General features: G+C 38.1%; 1 protein-coding gene across 1 annotated transcript in view; it reads left to right on the forward strand.

The window, feature by feature from the left end:
* GOLPH3 (golgi phosphoprotein 3) overlaps positions 1-17917 on the forward strand; it is a 55326-nt gene extending 37409 nt beyond the window's left edge. The window contains exons 2-4 of the mRNA XM_080805055.1: positions 603-734; positions 7657-7771; positions 15989-17917. Of these exons, the coding sequence (XP_080661181.1) occupies positions 603-734; positions 7657-7771; positions 15989-16413 (672 nt within the window). The 3' untranslated portion in view covers positions 16414-17917. The remainder of the gene's footprint in view (positions 1-602; positions 735-7656; positions 7772-15988) is intronic.
* Positions 17918-19749: the final 1832 nt, after the last annotated feature.

A 19749-nucleotide genomic window follows, 5' to 3' on the forward strand; every position in this document is an offset into this window, starting at 1 on the left:
CGGGCTCCTTGCTCAGCAGGGAACCTGCTTCTCTCGCTGCCTCTGCCTGCCTCTCTGCCTGCTTGTGTGTACTCTCTCTCTCTGACAAATAAATAAATAAAATCTTTAAAAAAAAAAAAAATTAGCTTTGTGTTTTTATACTAAAAAGCATTGAATGAGTGACGTTTTAATTCTCTGTGAGGCTACATTGGGCTAGATTGTGTTTCCTGAGCTTTTTAAACTTGCCCACATGTACTAATAATAAACTGCTATTATCAGGAGTTAAGTGAGTGATTGAGTCCAGGTTCTGGCAATCTGAAAGAGCCTTGTAAGCATGTGACTTAAGGAAAAAGACATTATCTTCTTAAATCTCTGACTTCCAAAGTTATTTGTTTATGTGCATTAAGGATTAGTGGTGAAAAGACAATTAACACCTGAAAAATCTGGATTAGTAATGTATAATAATTGTAATTTTTCAGTATTTTATTTAAAATTATAATTACGAAATGATTTGAAAGGTAAAAGGCACCAAAAATAACTTTGGCTAAGGGTATTTCTATTTTTGAATCTGAATTCAAAGTAAATTAGCTTTTTTGTTTTCTCTCCCCATCCTTTTTAACTAGGGTTACACATCATTTTGGAATGACTGTATATCGTCTGGATTACGTGGCTGTATGTTAATTGAATTAGCACTGAGAGGAAGGTTACAACTAGAGGCTTGTGGAATGAGACGGAAAAGTCTGTTAACAAGAAAGGTAAGAAGAGTGCTAATAAGTAACATACCCTTTTTAAAGAGTGCGCTGACTAAAAATGAAAGTTTCTACTATTAGATTGGAAGAATTAAAGAGAAAGTTGATTTTAAAGTTAAGACTTTATTGGAAATTGCGTTTCCATGTCTTTTTTGCATTTTTGGTTTCTTGAATCTTTGTACATAATGATTAATGTGTAACTCATTGTTAGACTCACTGGCCCTTGCATCTTGCATATTCAGAAAGACTCCATACCTCATTTGCTGCTTCTGAAAGCCAAACTTTGGAAAGACTTGATATAACTTTGTTTTAAAACTTAAGAGTTCTTAACTTTGCAGGTTAACTATCCATAGGCTGTTGGGGTTTTTAGCAGAATATGAACACTTTTTAGATCTCTACCTTCTCTATTTTAAAGGTCTGTGTAAATAGTTAATTTTGACTAGTTTTTAAAATTTTAACTCCAGCCCCAACCTCAGATATTCAAGACTGTTTCTCTTTTAGTCTGTCATTGTGTTTCTTGGGGCCATCGTGTTTCAAAACTGATTCTTCCCTTTAATACAAAATCTTAATGAAATCTACAAAATTTTAGGTCAGAACTGGATATTTCTTGATTGATATGCCATAATCCTACAGGAAAGAAAGCCACATTAATGGCTTTCTCGAAAGTTCTGTGCAGAGTAAACATCATATAGCAGAACATGTTCCTTATGCGATTTTTTTAAAAAGATTTTTATTTATTTATTTGACAGAGAGAGAGACTACAATTAGGCAGAGAGGCAGGCACAGAGAGAGAGGGAGGGAAGCAGGCTCCCTGCTGAGCAGAGAGCCCGATGCGGGGCTCGATCCCAGAACCCTGGGATTGTGACCTGAGGTGAAGGCAGAGGCCTAACCCACTGAGCCACCTAAGTGCCCCTCCTTATGCGATTTTAAAATTTAATCTAGTCATTCAGAATAGAGTAAATGAGTTGGTATGAGGTTGGTGTAACAATTTCCTTTTAGAGAACTAGATCATAAAGTGGAATACAATTTTTATTCCGTTTTACTCTGCAACCATAGATTTATGGAGGGGGAAAAAACTTTAAGACTTTGTTGCAGTTATCAATGAAATATACATATAGGTTGCTACTAATTATAGTAATTATAAAAATTTTTTAATTAATGTTACCAAGCCCTGACTTAAAGTGAAAAGATTTTGATAATAGTTTTTTTGTGGGAACAAGAACCAGGTTTGTGTTGGTTGTTGGCAAATTATTTGCTCTTTTGTTCATTTATTTCTTTATATTTATTTAATGCTTAAGTCTACCATATACTGTGCTCAATCCTGGGGATACTGTGGAGACCAAGAGACATGTTCCCTGCCTGCATGGGCTTTCTGTTTTAGTCTATTTGTGTGAACTTAACTAGGTTTGTTGACAAATCCTTTGGAAAAATACTCCAATATCATTTAATTTATTGACATAAAATTATTGCTTTCATTAAGATAATATATATATAATAGTTGTAAAATCAAATTGTAAAAGCTTTATAACAAAAAATAGCCATCTTCTATTCACTTTTCCCCACTCCTTAGTCCTCTTCCTGAGAGGTAGTCATTCTCAATCCTTGTATCCATTTTGCAGGGTCACCTTAACAAATTACAACAGACTTGATGGCTTAAAACAACTAATAAGTACAGTCTCACAGTTCTGGAGGCCAGCACATGTTGTGTTCTCATAGACAGCTCTAAGGAAGATCCTGTTCCTTAATTCTGCTAGCTTCTGGTGGCTCCAGGATTTCCTTGGCTTTTGGCCGCATCTCTCTCTGCTCTGTCTTTACAATGCCTTCTCCTGTTGTCTCTCCTTTGTGTGTCTTTTATGAAGATATTTTCATTGCATTGAGGGCCCCTTGATAATCCAGGACGATCTCATCTCTGTATCTAATTTTCTTCTTAAAGATTTATTTATTTATTAGAGAGAAAGAGAATGCTTGGGCAGGGAGGAGCAGAGGGAGAGAAGCAGACTGCCCGCCAAGCATGGAGCCTGATCCTGAGATCATGACCTGAGCCAAAATCAAGAGTCCAATACCTGACTGAGCCATCTAGGTGCCCCATCATCTCTATATCTAATTTAACATAATCTCATTTACAGAAATTAACTGGGGATTAGGTTCTAGGGATTAAGACCTGAACACCTCTTGGGGACCGGGACCACTGTTCAACTTGCTATAGCTCTTAGTTATTTCTTTTGGCATTTACATCCATACTTCTAAATGAGCTTATACTGCCATCTCTCATTTTTATTTATTTTATTTTTTTCTTTTTTCAAAGATTTTATTTATTTATTTGACAGAGAGTTCACCAGTAGGCAGAGAGGCAGGCAGAGACAGAGAGAGGGGGGAAGCAGATTCCCCGCTGAGCAGAGAGCCTGACGTGGGGCTCAATCCCAGGACACTGGGATCATGACCTGAGCCGAAGGCAGAGGCTTTAACCCACTGAGCCACCCAGGCATCCCATGCCATCTCTGATTTTTAAAGATTTCATTTTTATGTAAACTCTACAACTGAACTTGGGGCTTGAACTCACAACCCCAAGATCAAGAATCACATGCTCTGTCGACTGAGCCAGCCAGGTGACCCTGCCATTTCTTGATAAATCACTTTGAAATGCTGTTTACTTTCTGTTAGAAAAGATGAGGGAGAAAAAAGAGTTAAGCATTTTGGCTCTCTTAATACCACTTACCTCCACCCCTAACGTTCCTGATAGAGTTACATCATAATTTTTTGCAAAACCATAAAGGTCATTTTGTATTGCTACAGTTATGTTAAAACCCTGCAGAGTTTGGTTAAATCCTATGATATTTTCTTTTCATTTTTTAATTTTATTCATTCATTTATTTATTTATTAGATTTTATTTATTTATTTGACAGAGAGATCACAAGTAGGCAGAGAGGCAGGCAGAGGCAGGCAGAGAGAGAGGGGGAAGCAGGCTCCCCACCTAGCAGAGAGCCCGATGTGGGGCTCGATCCCAGGACCCCGAGATCATGACCTGAGCTGAAGGCAGAAGCTTAACCCACTAAGCCAACCAGGCGCCCCTTCTTTTCATTTATTAAAAAATATTTTATTTATATACTTGTCAGCACACAAGCAGGGGGAGCAGTAGGCAGAGGGAGAGAGAGAAGCGGGCTCCCTGCCTTGGGGCTCAATCCCAGGGACCCCAGGATCATGACCTGAGCTGAAGTTAGACACTTAATCAACTGAGCCACCCACGCGCCCCTCTTTTTTTTTTTTCCTAGAGTTTTAATAATTTTCTTTTTAAAAAGTATTTTCTCTGTACCTTTTTCTCTTAAATGCTCCCTCAGAGAAAAACTAGCATTATTAATTTTCAAATGTTCAGATACATTAGGTAACTCCATTAGAATTTGCCTTGTGCTTCAGTCTGGACTGGTTATGGTTTGGTTCTGTTGGGACTTCTGGTTTCTTTTTACTGCTTTAAACCTCCTGTTTCTGGATCTAATATTTTTTTCCCATCCTTGTGGGAAGAAAATGTTTTGAGATTTCACATGCCTGAAAATTTCTTTACCGTACCTCATTTTCATTTGACAGTTTGTTAATAGAATATTAGATTTAAATTATTTTTCCACAGAATTTTGAAGTCATTTCCCCATTGTCCTCTAGTATACAGAGTTGCTGTTAAAGCCTGGTGCTCTGTTGATTTTTATTCTTTTTTATTTTATATTTATATATATATTATATACAATATTATATTTTTATTCTTTTTTATTCTTTGTTCTCCTGTCTGGAAGGATTTCCGATCTTCTCTTTATCCCTGTTTTGATATTGTACAATATGCCTTGATGTGGGTCTTTTAAAATTTATTATTCTGTGCTCACTTTGGGAGCACGTACATTAAAATTCGTTATGCATGGGTTCTTTCAATCTAGAAATGTTTAGTTTTGGTTTTATAAAGTTTTCATCTATTTTTTACATCTTTGCTCCATTTTCTAGAACTTGAAGTTTGATGTGCACCTCTTGCCTAGTCTTTTTTCTTTTTCTTACTTTCCTACCTTTATTAAGATATGATTGGTCTTCCTTACCTTTTTTTTAAACCCTCTTTCCAGTTTGTTTTTTTTTTTTTAATGTGGTTCTCATGTTTTTGATTTCCAGGAGTCTTTTCTTGTGTTTTGTTTTTGTTTTATCACGACCTCCTGTTTCATGCATGTAACATCTTCTCTGAAATCTCTAAGACTATTACGGCTCTTTTGAAAATTTCTTTTATCTGTTTCTTCAAGTTCGTTCTTGCTGTCTTTTGGTTTCTTTGATGTTGAAGGTTTTCTTTCAGTATCTTGTCATTCTTGGTTAACTGTTCATATTTTAAGAATGAGACTCTCATCTAAGGTGCAGCGCAGTAAATAGAAATTAAAGTGTGGGCAGAGCATACTTACTAGTGGGCCACAGATTGCTGAATTTTGTTAACGGGTTTAGTACTGTTCTGAGGCACTGAGGAGGAGTTTTAAGCAGAAACCGTGAGATAACATGGTAAGACTTACCTTTTAAAAAGATCAGTGAGGAGGATGGATTGAAAGTAGTTTGGGAAAACTAGTTAGGAATCTTAGTCTGGTGAAAGATTACTAGATTGAGTGGAATAACTGCAGAGGTGATGGAGAATAGTAGTCCCATCTGCAAGAGATTGAGGGGACAGGATTTCATGAGAAAAAAGATCTCCCCCAAAACCAGGTTATTGTGACCTGATAAAAGACACGTCTCTGAGGGTAGGCATGAGGTGGGTGTTGAGGCCAGATGGCAGTAAATTTAAGGAGTAAGTGGGAGGTCAGAAGTGGTGTTGCGACCACATTATATGAACAAACGACTTTTTTCTGCGAATGTCCTTCTTTTGCGAATGCGCCTGGGTGGTTTAGTCGTTAAGTGTTTGCCTTCAGCTTAGGTCATGATCCCAGGGCCCTGGGATTGAGCCCCGCATGGGGCTCTCTGCTTGGTGGGAAGTCTGCTTCTCTCCCTCTCCCACTCCCTTTGCTTGTGTTTCCTCTCTCACTGTCTCTCTCCCTCTATCAAATAAATAAATAAATAAGTAAATCTTAAAAAAACAAAAAACAAAAAACCTTTTTTCTTACTCTCTCTGACCCCTTCCTAAAAGCATGGTCCAGAGTAGTGCGGTCCAGTAGAACTTTCGTGATGACGAAAATGTTCTGTATTTGCCAACACCCTAGCCAGTAGCCATGTGTCTGTGAGCCAGACACTTGAAATGTGGCTAGTGAAAAAAAACACTGGATTTTTGAAAGCTTACCGTGAAAAAAGATTGTAAAATATCTCAATTTAAAAATATTTATTACATGTTAATATTTTGACTATAGTGGGTTAAGTAAAATACATTAAAATCAATTTCACCTGTTTGTTTTCCTTTTTTAAATATAACTACACAAATTTAAAAAGCTTTGTGGCGTGCATTTGTTACTCTGGTTATATTTCTTTTGGGTCATGCTGTCTCAGAAAAAGACATACCATTGTATATATTTTAGTCTTTCAGAAGATTGAGCAGAAGGGTAAAGGACACATGTTGAAGACAAGTTTAAGGGAGAACTGCTGCATTTAAAAAATAATATTTTAAAATTGTATGACATTTTAATAGCTAACAAAGTAGTATAACAGATTAAAATTTGGTATTACAGATTTTCAACTATAAATTTGTTGCTTAGCCAAGAACTCAGTGAAGTCTGCAGAAATCTAATACTTGGCTAAAGCAGTATGTAGCATTTTCTTTATCTTCTTCTTTTTCTTAAAAGATTTCATTTATTTATTTGACAGAGAGCACAAGCAGGGCAAACAGCAGGCAGAGGGAGAGGCAGGCTCCATGGTGAATAAGGAGCTTCATAATGGGGCTGGATCCCAGGACCCTGGGATCATGACCTGACCTGAAGGCAGACCCTTGACTGACTGAGCCACCCAGGCACCCCTATAGCATTTTCTTCCCTCATTTCCCAGCTTTGTATTTTCCCACTTTTAGATGGATTCTGTATCCATCTTAGCTTTAAAAAGTTTTGTAGCATTAAAAAATTTAGTTACCAAGCTTGTTGGTATTTTCAAGGTTTCTGCTAGTTGCCACCATTTTGAAAAAAATTTCACCCCCAGATTGTATTTTGTATTTAAATCTTTATCTTTCATTGTGGTATAAGCTCTGATGAGCCAAGTCATACTTAATTTTTTTTTTAATGTTTTTTATTTATTTGACAGAGATCACAAGTAGGTGGAGAGGCAGGCAGAGAGAGAGGGGGAAGCAGGCTCTCTGCTGAGCAGAGAGCCCGATGTGGGGCTCGATCCCAGGACCCTGAGACCATGACCTGAGCCGAAGGCAGAGGCTTAACCCACTGAGCCACCCAGGCGCCCCCATACTTAATTTTTAATTCTAATTGGTTAGCCAGTTGTTTCATTAACATCTGTTGAAAAATTATTTCTCCACTGCTATAAACTGCTACCTTTATCATATGCTGAATTGAATATATAACTGTATGTAATTGAATTTGTTTCTGTAACTAATAAATGTTTAGAAAGTGAATTTCTTGATTAAATAGCCCAAGGTTTAGCAATGAAAAGAATTAACAGTGAGTAAAAACTGTTCTAGCCTTTTGCTTTATTAATTCTTGCACAGTTACTTTATTTTCATTCATGATTGTGGCTAATCTGGTTAAGTTTAAATGTTGGATTGGTTAAGTTTAAATGTTGGATTGGTTAAGTTTAAATGTTGGATTTCTTTTTTTTTTTTAATGTTGGATTTCTTAATAGAGAATTAATTTAAAATCTGAACCTTGACACTGCATGTACACATTGGGGACTTTAAGTATAATGAACTATTTGTGTAGTTGTTTAAGTTTTTCATTTAAAGGGATGGTAGGAAGAAAGAATTAGTGGATCATTTCCTTCTTATTGCTTACATTTTAGGTGATCTGTAAGTCAGACGCTCCAACAGGGGATGTTCTTCTTGATGAAGCTCTAAAGCATGTTAAGGAGACGCAGCCTCCAGAAACGGTCCAGAACTGGATTGAATTACTTAGTGGTAAGCTTTTGTGTATAAGCTAAAAGGTGAATTCTGTTTAAAAGACTTGCGTAAAAGCTGAAAATTCTTTTGAGAGGAACTTACACAAAATGGCCAAAAGCTTGTTTAGTTATTTAGGCAGACTTGAAAGTTACTAGTCACTGAATGGGGAAAATAGTTTTAAAAATTCCATTCCCTCTTAACAAGACTGAGCCGATAGGTGGTTCAGTGAAACATAATATTCTTCCTTCGAGCTTCCGCCATTCTTTATCGAAATTACCTCATGCTGCCTTACATGGGGTACACTTGAGTTCAGCTGTGATAACAGACAACCCCCAAACCTCTGGCTTTAAACAACAGATGACTTTTCACTCGAGTTCTAAGTAGTCACCGGCCACGTCGTTCTTACGCTGGCAGCCAGCCAGGCAGATAGAGCTGCCATCGTCTAGAGCACTGTCTGTTGCTATCGTAAGGGGAAGATGAGCATAGCCAGTCGTTCAGGCTCCTAAGTTTCTGTTCAGAAAGGACATGTGGTTCCAGTTTCATTGGTCAGAGCGAGTCGGGTGGCCTCCCCTAACTTGAAGGAGATAGGAAAGTGCAGCCGTAGGAAGGAGAACCTGAAATGCTTGGTTGACAGCACTGGTGACTACATTTACATTTATTTGTGTATTTGTCTAATCCAGATAGAGAACTTTGAGTATAGGACCTAAGTGTAGAGTATAGGACGAAAGTTCTCTTGTTCTTCCTCTTTACTAAATATGTAAAACATTGCTTCTACTTATGTGTATTATTTCAGTTCATGTTCAGACATGCTGCTCTTGAACTTTTAAAAGCATTTGGATGTTGTTAGATTGGTAATTAAATGCCATTTTTTCTCACAGTTTTTATTTTAACTTACAGTTTCTAAAAATCATTCTGTTATCCTCTCAGTAAAAGAGTTTGAGTTTTGCATCTTTGTTTAAAAATTGAATATACAGTGGTGCCTGGGTGGCTCAGTGGGTTAAAGCTTCTGCCTTCAGCTCAGGTCATGATCTCAGGGTCCTGGGATCGAGCCCCGCATCTGGCTCTCTGCTCAGCAGGGAGCCTGCTTCCCCCTCTCTCTCTCTGCCTGCCTCTCTGCCTACTTGTAATCTCTGTCTGCCAAATAAACAAATAAAATCTTAAAAAAAAAAAAGCTTTAAAAAAATTGAATATACACACTCCATTCTTAGCTAATAGAGCAACAGTGGCACTTTATACTTAGGGCAGTGTTCATTCTTTTTGTTACTGATAGAAAACAGACTTATTCACAAGGTAGTTTTGATGAATTTTGCAATTTTTCTCTTGTGGCCATCCCTCTTTTAAATCTTCTAACAAAGGTTCTTTTTACTTCACTGAGTAAAAGAAACTTTAACCAGCCTTTTCCCCCTTGGTGCTATGTTCAGTTATAATTTCTTCTGCAGGAATCTTTTAAAATTACGTTGCCCATTTGATCAGTGTTGGTTTGGTTAGAACTAGATTCTTGCTTAGCACCTACCAGTACTATATGTCACATTGCCCAGCATGTTGTCAACCTTCTTTGGGTTAGCCGTCCACTTAACACCTGTTGGTGACACATGGCCATTTAACAGAGACTCACTGAGGACTTTAATGTTAAGTCCATATGTTAAATATTAGCAAATATTTTTTCAGATAAAAATAGAAGTGCTAACAATTTCTCACTGTAGCCTGATGGATCATTTTGTACTTTCTCTGGAGATCACCTAAGCAACATTTGGGTCTTGCTAGCGTTGGCCCATTACAACTTCTGGTAGTAATTGGAATTTGTATTTAAGTTCTCAACTAGTTAAAAGCAGGGTTTTTCCAAAGTTGTAGTTAATTTTTTTTGGCAGGTAAGTCAGAGTGTTCTTTATGGAATGTAGTTGAGTCTTAGGTTAATGTTATCGATACCCACTTTGGTGCCACTTACTGCTATGGAGATGTTTTCACACTCCTCTGTCCATCAGCGATCTCTTTATACAAGCTTGCATCATATGTGCTGATGGCACATTGGGATTTGGTTTACTAATCTGTCTTAGACAACCAGATTTCCTTTGACTGTTTATATATGTGTCATGCAGCTTACCAGTTTGTGAAACAAGATCTTTATCAAGAATTATCTCATGCTACCTTATACTGCATAGGCTACATTAAGCTGTGGAAACAAGCCACCCCAAAGCCTCAGAAGCCTTAGGACTTCTCACTCATGCTGTGAGTCTGTCATAGGCCACTTTGTTCTCAGTAAATGACTCTGAGTGTCCATTTGGACTGGGAATTCAGAGTGTCTGTTTGAATTAGGAATTTGGGTAAACTGTGAGGCTAATTGCTTAGAACAGTTTTTTTGTTGTTGTTGTTGTTGTTTTTTTTTTTTTTTAAAGGCAGTGTCGGGACGCCAGGGTGGCTCAGTTGGTTAAGCCGATGCCTTCAGCTCAGGTCATGATCCCAGGGTTCTGGGATCGAGTCCCAGATCGGGCTCCTTGCTCAGCAGGGAGCCTGCTTCTCTCTCTGCCTGCCACTCTGCCTGCTTGTGTTCCCTCTCTCTCTCTCTCCCTCTGACAAATTAAAAAAAAAAAAAAAGGCAGTATCCTGTGAAGTTTAGGATGGCCATCAATGCTTGAATATCACTTGTACACCTTAGTCATGTGTTTCCGACATACATTAGGAATGACCTGTAATTTTAGCCTAAAAGTAGGGAATCCAGAATGGGAGGAAGAAAAAAAGCAAATTTCTTTTAAATTAAGGAAGCATCTACTCAGGGGGCCTGGGTGGCTCAGTGGGTTAAGCCTCTGCCTTCGGCTTAGGTCATGATCTCAGGGTCCTGGGATTGAGCCCCGCATCCGGTTCTCTGCTTAGTGGGGAGCCTGCTCCTCCCCTCTCTCTGCCTGTCTCTCTACCTACTTGTGATATTTTCTGTCAAAATAAAAAAAATTTTGAAAAAAAATCTTAAAAAAAAAAGCATCTACTTCCTGCCTAATGAAACTACTGATAGTTTAGTGATTTTTTTAAAGAATTTTTTTTTGAAAATACACAACATAGCATTTACCATTTTGAGTTTTTAGATGTTCAGTTCTGCAGCCAACTTGTTGAATTGTAAGTTCTTAGAATGTTAAGTTGCTTCCCAGTGATGTAATATCAGATACCAGTTCTTGCTGCTCTAATGACATAGATGCTGTGAAACTTGAAGTGCTTCCATACTGCAAGCATCTTAAAGTCCATTTGGGGAACAGTTGTGTCTTTTTTTCTTTTTTTTTTTTTTAAGATTTTATTTATTTGTGAGAGAGAGAGAGAGACAGTACCAGCAGCGGCAGGCAGAGGGAGAAGCAGGCTCCCCACTGAGCAAGGAGCCCAATGTGGGACTTGATCCCAGGACCCTGGGATCATGACCTGAGCCACCCAAGTGCCCCAACACTTGTGTATTCCTAATAATTTGATGACAGATAAGGGTTTAACAATGTGGTTCTCTGAAAGTCCAGTAGCTCAGAGAAAAGAGAAATCCTTGGGAGCTTTAGTCATTCGAAGAGGAAGCAGAACTTGGAGTAGGCCTTTGAAGTGTAAGACTGAGGTGGAGATGGCAGGAAGTGCTCTTGTTCACAAGGGCTAGAGAGAGTGGTAAAATTGGTGGGCCTATCTGTCCTCATGTAGCTAAGTCCAGGATTGCTACTTGCTTGTCAGGACTGTGGTTCTGTGCTGTAGTGTTGGCGGATATGTGCAGAGGAGGCGAGAGTCTGTGTGCAGAAGAGAGGATGTTGGTCTGGTGGTTACTGGTGAGGCAGAGAAGGTGCCCAGGGGTCTAACAGAGGATCTGACAGAGGGTTCTTGTTTACCTGAGGTGGCGGTACCTGGGGTTTCATATTACTGTTATTTACACTGTACATTTGTACATGCTAAAACTACCAGTATATTTTAAGCATTTATATATCTCATTAATTAAAAAAATAATAAATATACATGTATTTGAGGCAAAGACTACTGTTTTTAATTTTTGACTTCATGAAATCTTGACATGTAGTTGATCAGTTTGGTCACAAGGCGTCACTAGGCTGCCAGATTTATGAACAAAGCTGCTTTTGGTTTTGTAACACAGCCAGAGGAATAGCGAAGTTTTTTTTTTTTTTTCCTTCAGCAAAATCATTAAGGTACCTCTCAATATGACATTTTCACTGAAGTAATTGTTGGGCTGTGGACGTAAATAACCTTTTCTTCTCCGTGTGTACTTCTCACCATTTCCTTTATAATAGTGAGCTACAAATACATTCTGTACGTTTTAGTTTCCTTGTATAGCTTATAAAATATTTTCACATGATGAATAATTTAGAGGCTGATGAATAACAATATGGATCACAATAACATCTTTTAATCTAGAGTTTTGAACACTTAAGTCATCAGACATTTATTACAAAGTATTTAAAAGGGATCTGATACTCTGCTTAAATTGAAGCAGCTCAGTCTTTAGTAGCTGTGCTAGTTTAAACATTTATTGTATATTCACTCTTCCAGCTACCCTTCATCCCAATTTATACTGGTTTCTAAAGTATGTAATTTCAGGGGTGACTTTATTCTTTGGATTTAGCTTAATTTATTCTTTTTTTTTTTTTTTAAACAAAAGGCAGAAATGTCAGGATGCCAAGACACTTTCACCACTCAGTTATTTCATTGTACCTTTTTTTGGGAGCCAGGAATAGTATTAAATACTGCGTTTTACCCCCCACTGTTTCAGCCTTCTGCATATGAGATTTCTTAATTTTTTCAAATATCTGAGGAGGTCTGAATAACATTTGTATTGGAGTGAGCAGGTGAGATGTGCCCTCTTTGAGAGAATTATTGCAAAGGGAGATGATGTCTGAGCCCCTTTTTATTACTTCCTCTGAGGAAGAAGTCCAGTCATAAGAAGGTCCAGTCATAAACGGAACACCTTATTTGAAGGTAGGCCTGTGTTTAGGCTTTTCTCATTTTTGTAGCAACACTAAATTGTGAGATAGCATACTTTGAAATTGATAAATTTCTCATAGGAACTTAGTTTATAAGATTTAATTATGGATAGAGTGGATAAACATTAGTATGATTTCAGTACAATGAACAGTAAGTTATAAATTGCTAATCCCATTCATTTCCCATGAGAAAAGAAATAATTGTATAGCAACATTAGAGCGATTTTTAAGTCTGCAAAGAGATGTTATTATTACTATTTTTTAAAGATTTTATTTATTTATTTGACAGACAGAGATCACAAGTAGGCAGAGAGGCAGGCAGATAGAGGGGGGAACCTGGCTGCTTGCTGAGCAGAGAGCCCAGTGTGGGGCTCAGTCCCAGGACCCTGGGATCATGACCTGAGCCGAAGGCAGAGGCTTAACCCACTGAGCCATACAGGCACCCTGCAAAGAGATGTTTAACTGTGGACTTCTCAGAATAATCTTGATCTCTCCCCCCCTCCCATTTTTGGAATTAGATAGCCAAGATATTCTCTGAAGCATGCAATACCCTTCTGTTTAACTAGTGAGTTGCCAGGGAAAAGTATTATTTTGATAATTGACAGATTATAAGCATAGTTAGTTATTAGTTTTAAAGTTGAACTGTTATTTCTGGGCATTTACATAAATTTGGCTATTGATTATTTTATGTCTATTTAAGTTTCCAAAAGACAGAAGGAGGTCAGAAAACACAACCTAGCCAATTCTAGCTTAGGGTATTAGGCTGCTCATCACATGCCAGTGATATGAGAAAACACAAACCCCAAACTGTCTGGTGAAAGGTAGAGTAAACAGGCATTTGTTGGGGAGATAATGGGTTGGTACAAACTTAAAAAATGGAAATCATAGCACCTGTGAAAGGTATGTGACTCCATTCCAGGGCTCATTATATTCTGCATATAATTGCTGCCTATCCACTCTGTTGTTTCTTTTGCTGGTAATGCAGGCTCCTCCCTCCCTCCCTCTCTCTCTCTCTCTCTCTCTTTCTCTCTCTCTCTCGCTCACTTTCTTTCTTTCATATTTATTTATTCAAGGGAGAGAGAGTGTGAGGGGGGTGGAGGGGCAGAGGGAAAAGCAGACTCCCTGCTGAGGCGGGAGCCTGATGCATTGGGGCTATATCCCAGGACCCTGAGATCATGGCCTAAGCAAACAGACACTTTAACTACTGAGCTACCCGGGGGCCCCTCCACTTTCTTTCATAGGATGTTGATTCCTTTGGGATTTCAAGATTTAGTTTGAAAGCTCTTTTTAAATTTTTAAATAATTTTTTTTCCCCTGCCTCTTTGAACACTGTGTTCCGTTTGAGGTCTTTGCTCCTGCTTTGCTGCCTGGGGTGTGCCTTTAGATAGTGAGCCTGGGCAGCAGTATGACTTACTTAACTTTCACTCAAGGGTCACTGCTCAGGACTGCCTTTTGACTAGCACTGGCAAACAGTCATTTCATATATTTTATCCAGGTTTCTGTTTGTGTAAGGTCAGAGGGTCTAATTGTATAAGTTGAGGACTGATTACTCTTACCATACCCCCATATTCTTTAGTGTTAAGTCATACGGTGAAATACTCTTGTTTATGGCCAACTGAATAGTAATACAGTTTGAAGTAGCACTGTTCACTAGAACTTTCTATGATGATGGAAATGTTCTACTTCTGTGCTATCCAGTCAGTAGATAGTAGCCGTACATGGCTGTTGAATATTTTGAAACATGGCTAGTAGAACTGAGAAACGGAATTTCTTATTTATTTAAATTTCATAGCAGTTAGTGGTTAGACAATATAGTTTGTTTTCTCTCAGTATTATAAAATTTCAACCTTATAGCATTTGCATATGATGAAAGTGCCTGTAGTTGATCTTTAATGTGTTCCAGTTTAGAGAATTGCTACAGTATTTTTTCAAATTAAAAAAAAAAAAAATACAGGGCGCCTGGGTGGCTCAGTGGGCTAAAGCCTCTGCCTTCGGCTCGGGTCATGATCCCAGGGTCCTAGGATCGAGTCCTGTACCGGGCTGTCTCCTCAGCAGGGAGCCTGCTTCTCCCGTCTCTCTCTGCCTGCCTCTCTGCCTACTTGTGATCTCTGTCAAATAAATAAATAAAATCTTAAAAAAACAAAACAAAACACCTTCCTTGGAGATCATTTGGAAAATACAGAAAGTACGAAAAAGGAAATTTGTCACACATAATCGTAAAGAACACCAAGGTTAATATTTTGATATATTCCTTTCCAGTCTTCTGTAGAGAAAAAAAATTATCTTAGTGAAAAAATTTTGGTTTTATTTTAAATATTTCTGTTTTGAAAGGAAATGTGCATAGGAGACAGGATTAACATGGTAAAATGTTTTTCCCTTCTAGAATTAGATTTGTATTATTTGACATCAAAGAATAACATTGTTGGGGCGCCTGGGTGGCTCAGTGGGTTAAAGCCTCTGCCTTTGGCTCAGGTCATGATCCCAGAGTCCTGGGATTGAGCCCTGCATTGGGCTTTCTGCTCAGCAGGGAGCCTGCTTCCCTCTCTCTCTATCTATCTCTCTCTCTCTCTCTCTCTGCCTACTTGTGATCTCTGTCAAATAAATAAATAAAATCTTAAAAAAAGTCTAGATAGGCTTTCCTAGTTTCGTAGAGTGGGTATATGTAGCAGTTTCTGGAATAGCATGTTAATCAGGAAACTTTTGTTTTGTTTGTTGCACATTGGTGTTTTAATAGAAAAGAAATTTGGGGCGCCTGCATAGCTCAGTGGATTAAGTCTCTGCCTTCAGCTCAGGTCATGATCTCAGGTTCCTGGGATCGAGCCCCACATTGGGCTCTGTGCTCAGTGGGGAGCCAGTCCTCCTCTCTCTCTGCCTGCCTCTCTCCCTACTTGTGATCTCTCTCTCTCTGTCAAATAAGTAAGTAAAATCTTAAAAAAACAAACAAACAAAAAAAACACCTTTTGCTCTGGTTGCTTTTTGGTAACAGTTGGAGAGTGGCCAAGTATATTTAATATTAAGCTGATTTCCATATTAGGATAACTGTTGAAGACTGCTTTCAGTTTGGGCCTTTAAGTAACTGTTGTGCCTGAAAATGTGCCGGGTGCTTAGAATCCAAAGGCCTGGTCCTCAAAGGGTTCATGGTTTAGTTGGCAAGAAAAATCGTTGGATTTTCTTCTCTTTCTTTAGGAGGGGGGAATAAACCCCCCAATTTTATGTTTATTTTAATTGTACATTTTATAAAATTAGCAGAGATAATACCTATCATTTCTAACTTCTGAAATTTTTTGTTTAGGTGAGACCTGGAATCCATTAAAATTGCATTATCAATTAAGAAATGTGCGGGAACGGTTAGCTAAAAACCTGGTGGAGAAGGGCGTGTTGACAACAGAGAAACAGAACTTCCTACTTTTTGACATGACCACACATCCCCTCACCAACAACAATATTAAGCAGCGCCTCATCAAGAAGGTTCAGGAAGCTGTTCTTGACAAATGGGTGAATGACCCTCACCGCATGGACAAGCGCTTGTTGGCCCTCATTTACCTAGCGCACGCCTCCGACGTCCTGGAGAATGCTTTCGCTCCCCTTCTGGACGAGCAGTATGATTTAGCCACCAAGAGAGTGCGGCAGCTCCTAGACTTAGATCCTGAAGTGGAATGTCTGAAGGCCAACACCAGTGAGGTCCTGTGGGCAGTGGTGGCTGCGTTCACCAAGTGACCGCGCAGAACGAAGTTCCTTTCTCTCATGTAAACCAGTAGTTTTTCTTCTATTGACTTCTGGTTTTCTGCAATTTGTACTTTCCACACCTAATTGGCTTTTGTTTTATGAAGTGGTGGATGGCTTTTTCTTTTTTGTATGTATGCAGGATTCTGCTGGTACGAGAGGCCTTCCTCTTTCTGTTAAAAAAAAAAAAAAAAAAAGTTTTACTGCCATATTGGCAATCCATTCCTTGTTGCCATTCTCACTGTTAACCTGTTTTGGGTTGCTGGGATGCTCTGACTTTCAGAGTAACTCCAGTCTCCCCACATGCACATCTTTTGGATGACCTCAGGTTGAGTTTTCCCCACACGTGCATGTATATCTAGCATTCTGCCTACAATTCAGACAGAAGTCACAAAAAGGCCTTTAACTCACCAAAGGTAAATATCTGTATCTATTAGGACATTTTATACATAGACCTCAGTTGAGATGTATACTTAACAAAATTATTTTTAAATTGAAACAACACAGTAAATAATATAAAATGCCCCTTGGATTTTGTTTCCCATGTAAATCTATTGTATTATTACACTTGCTGTAATTTTAACTGTTAAATCATAAAGGTCCAATTGTTTCACAGAGCCAATTTGGGATGGGCTGCATTCCAGTTATGCTGTATATAGTTTGAATTAAATATAATTTGCCCCTTCTGGCCACTCTTGCCTCCATCTTAGTATTTTGCAAGATTTAATTAGTTGTACACCTGGTGCCCCTCACTTGCTTCAGTCAATATTATTTGATGACAAAACAGACCTCTCATCATTGAAGGAAAGAGAAAAGATATGTCTGATTGGTTCCAAGAATTTTTGAGCTGTGCCATTCATGGTACTCTTTGCCTATGCATCTCCTTTTGGAATTATTTTTGGTCTTAACTGTTTTTTTTATCATTTCTATAGGGAAGAGGCTTGTGACCAGTACTAATCTTGAGTACAGTTTTTTCTTTTTCTGTCCACAGGTAAATTAATGTCTGCTCTTAAATGTCATTTATCTACTCACACTTTCTTAGGGGAAAAAAAAAATCAGATGTCAATTTTAGCAGATGTTGCATGTAAATTGTTAGCAAGTAATGACTACAACTCAGATGATTAAGAATTTTGTAACAGAAAGCTCTGCTATGTTTTAATTTTTATATACAATTATGATGATTAGCACATTGTAAGAATATAAACCTTTGCTTTTTAAAGTTTATTTTTACTATTTCTTTATCACTGTTTATGGTATCAGCATTGGTTTCATAATGTAAATACTATATATTGAACAAATTAAATGTCAAATTTTTTATTATCATAGTTCATGTTGATAGTGGGGCTTTCAGGTGTTTAGAGATTTTTTTGGTTAACATTCAATGCAAAAGTACTAGATGGTGTATAACTTTAGAGTTGAATTTTAAGGGATTCCTTAATATGTATTCTATCTTTTTATCTGAAGTAATAAATAAACTATGATCTTGAAAGTGCCTGAATCAGAGCAAGCATGTCATTTGTATTTTTGTATTCTACCATAGTGTTCTTTCCTAATTAAGTTTTAACTTGTTATAGTGTGGTAATATTTTGAAATAGTGCAGGGGCTAGCAGACTTTTTCTTGTAGGACTGGATAATAAATGCTTAGGCTTTGTGAGCCATATGTGATGTCACAACTACTCAACTCTGCTGAATGAGAGTTGCCATGGACAATACAAATAAATGGGTGAGGCTGTGTTCCAATAAAACTTTATTTACAAAAACAGCTGGCCATTAGTAATAGTTTGCCAGGCTCTCTCTCTCTCTCTCTTTTTTTTTTTAAAGTAGGCTCCACACCCTGTATGGATCTAGTGTGGGGCTTGAATTAATGACCCTGAGATCAAAAGCTGAGGTGAGATTAGGAGTTGGATGCTTAACTGAGCCACCCAGGCACTCCATATATATTCAAGCCCCACACTGGATATAGAGATTACTAAAATAAGTAAATAAAATTAAAATATAAGCTTTTTTTTTTTTTTTTTAATAATCTCTGTATCCAGCATGGGGCTTGAACTGAGGACCCTGCGATGAAGAGTCACATGCTCTTCCAGCTGAGCCAGCCAGGTTCTCCCTTGCCAGGCTCTGTATTTATTTATTTTTTTTTTTAAATTTTAAAAGGTTTTATTAATTTGAGAGATACCACAAGCAGGGAGGAAAGGGCAGAGGGAGAGGGAGAAGCAGGCTCCTAGCTAAGCAGGGAACCCTATGTGAGGCTTGATCTCAGGACTCTGGGATTATGACCTGAGCTCAAGGCATACACTAAAGCCACTGAGCCACCTAGGTGCCCCAAGGCTCTGTTTTTAATACATGGAAAAAGACAGATATTCTGTCCTTCAAAATTAACTTCCTTTACCTCTAAAAATGACACTACTGGTAGAAATTAAATATGGAAACTGTTAATTTGTTATTTCTTTCCATAAAGTGAATACTCAACTGATAACTGATTCTATCCTGGAATTTCTTTTCAGGTGAAGATTTACTGTTTTTCCCTTGAAAAGATTTTTGAAGTGAGGTAATGGATGTTTTTCTAGATCATTCTTCACTTCATCACCAGCATCTGTTCTCAAGCAAGGGGAAGGGCCTTGCCCGAACTTCTGTCAGTGTTTGTTTCAGAGCTGAGTGCCCAACCTGCTCTTAAACCTGTGAGTGGCCCCAGCTTCAGTGTGGGTTTCTGTAGCCACAGGGGAGGTAAAGTAGTATGATCTGGAGGTGGCAGAAGTGGGGGTGTTTCCTAGAACTCTTCCTCCTATTAAAAAATGCTACTGCGTATAGGCCTCTTTAAAGGAGAAATGGTAGGACCTCATGGAAGTAATTGTGCTGTGTGGCAGGAGCAGTTCTTCCACAGGTTTATGCCACTTTGATCCAAGAATCAAGCAGTGAATTTTAATATAATAAAACTTACATGAAAGCCTGTTGTATAAAGAATCTGGTTTTTAAATTCTTCATATATTGTTTAATTGTTGAGTGTGCCTTAAAGTAACCTGATCTTTAACAATGTTCTAACCTGATCTAGAACAGTGCTTCAATAGAAAGGAGAAAGGGAACTTAACTTACACTCTGTGTCTAGTAAAGTAGTCTATACCTTGTTTTGATCTCCCCAAATTCCAATTACTGTTTTCATTTAATGAAGAGTAAGATTGGAGAGGGTGATTTGCCCGTTCGCACATTACCTGGTAAGTGTTTGAACTTTTAACCCTGAGTGATTGAATAGTAGTTGTGGCATTCAGCTACAATTTTTCCTTTCTTGTTTGGCACTAGAAGGGGACTTCTTTTCTCTAACAGAGACAAAAACAG

Source organism: Martes martes (genome assembly GCF_963455335.1).
Source record: "Martes martes genome assembly, chromosome: 5".
Classification (NCBI taxonomy): domain Eukaryota; kingdom Metazoa; phylum Chordata; class Mammalia; order Carnivora; family Mustelidae; genus Martes; species Martes martes.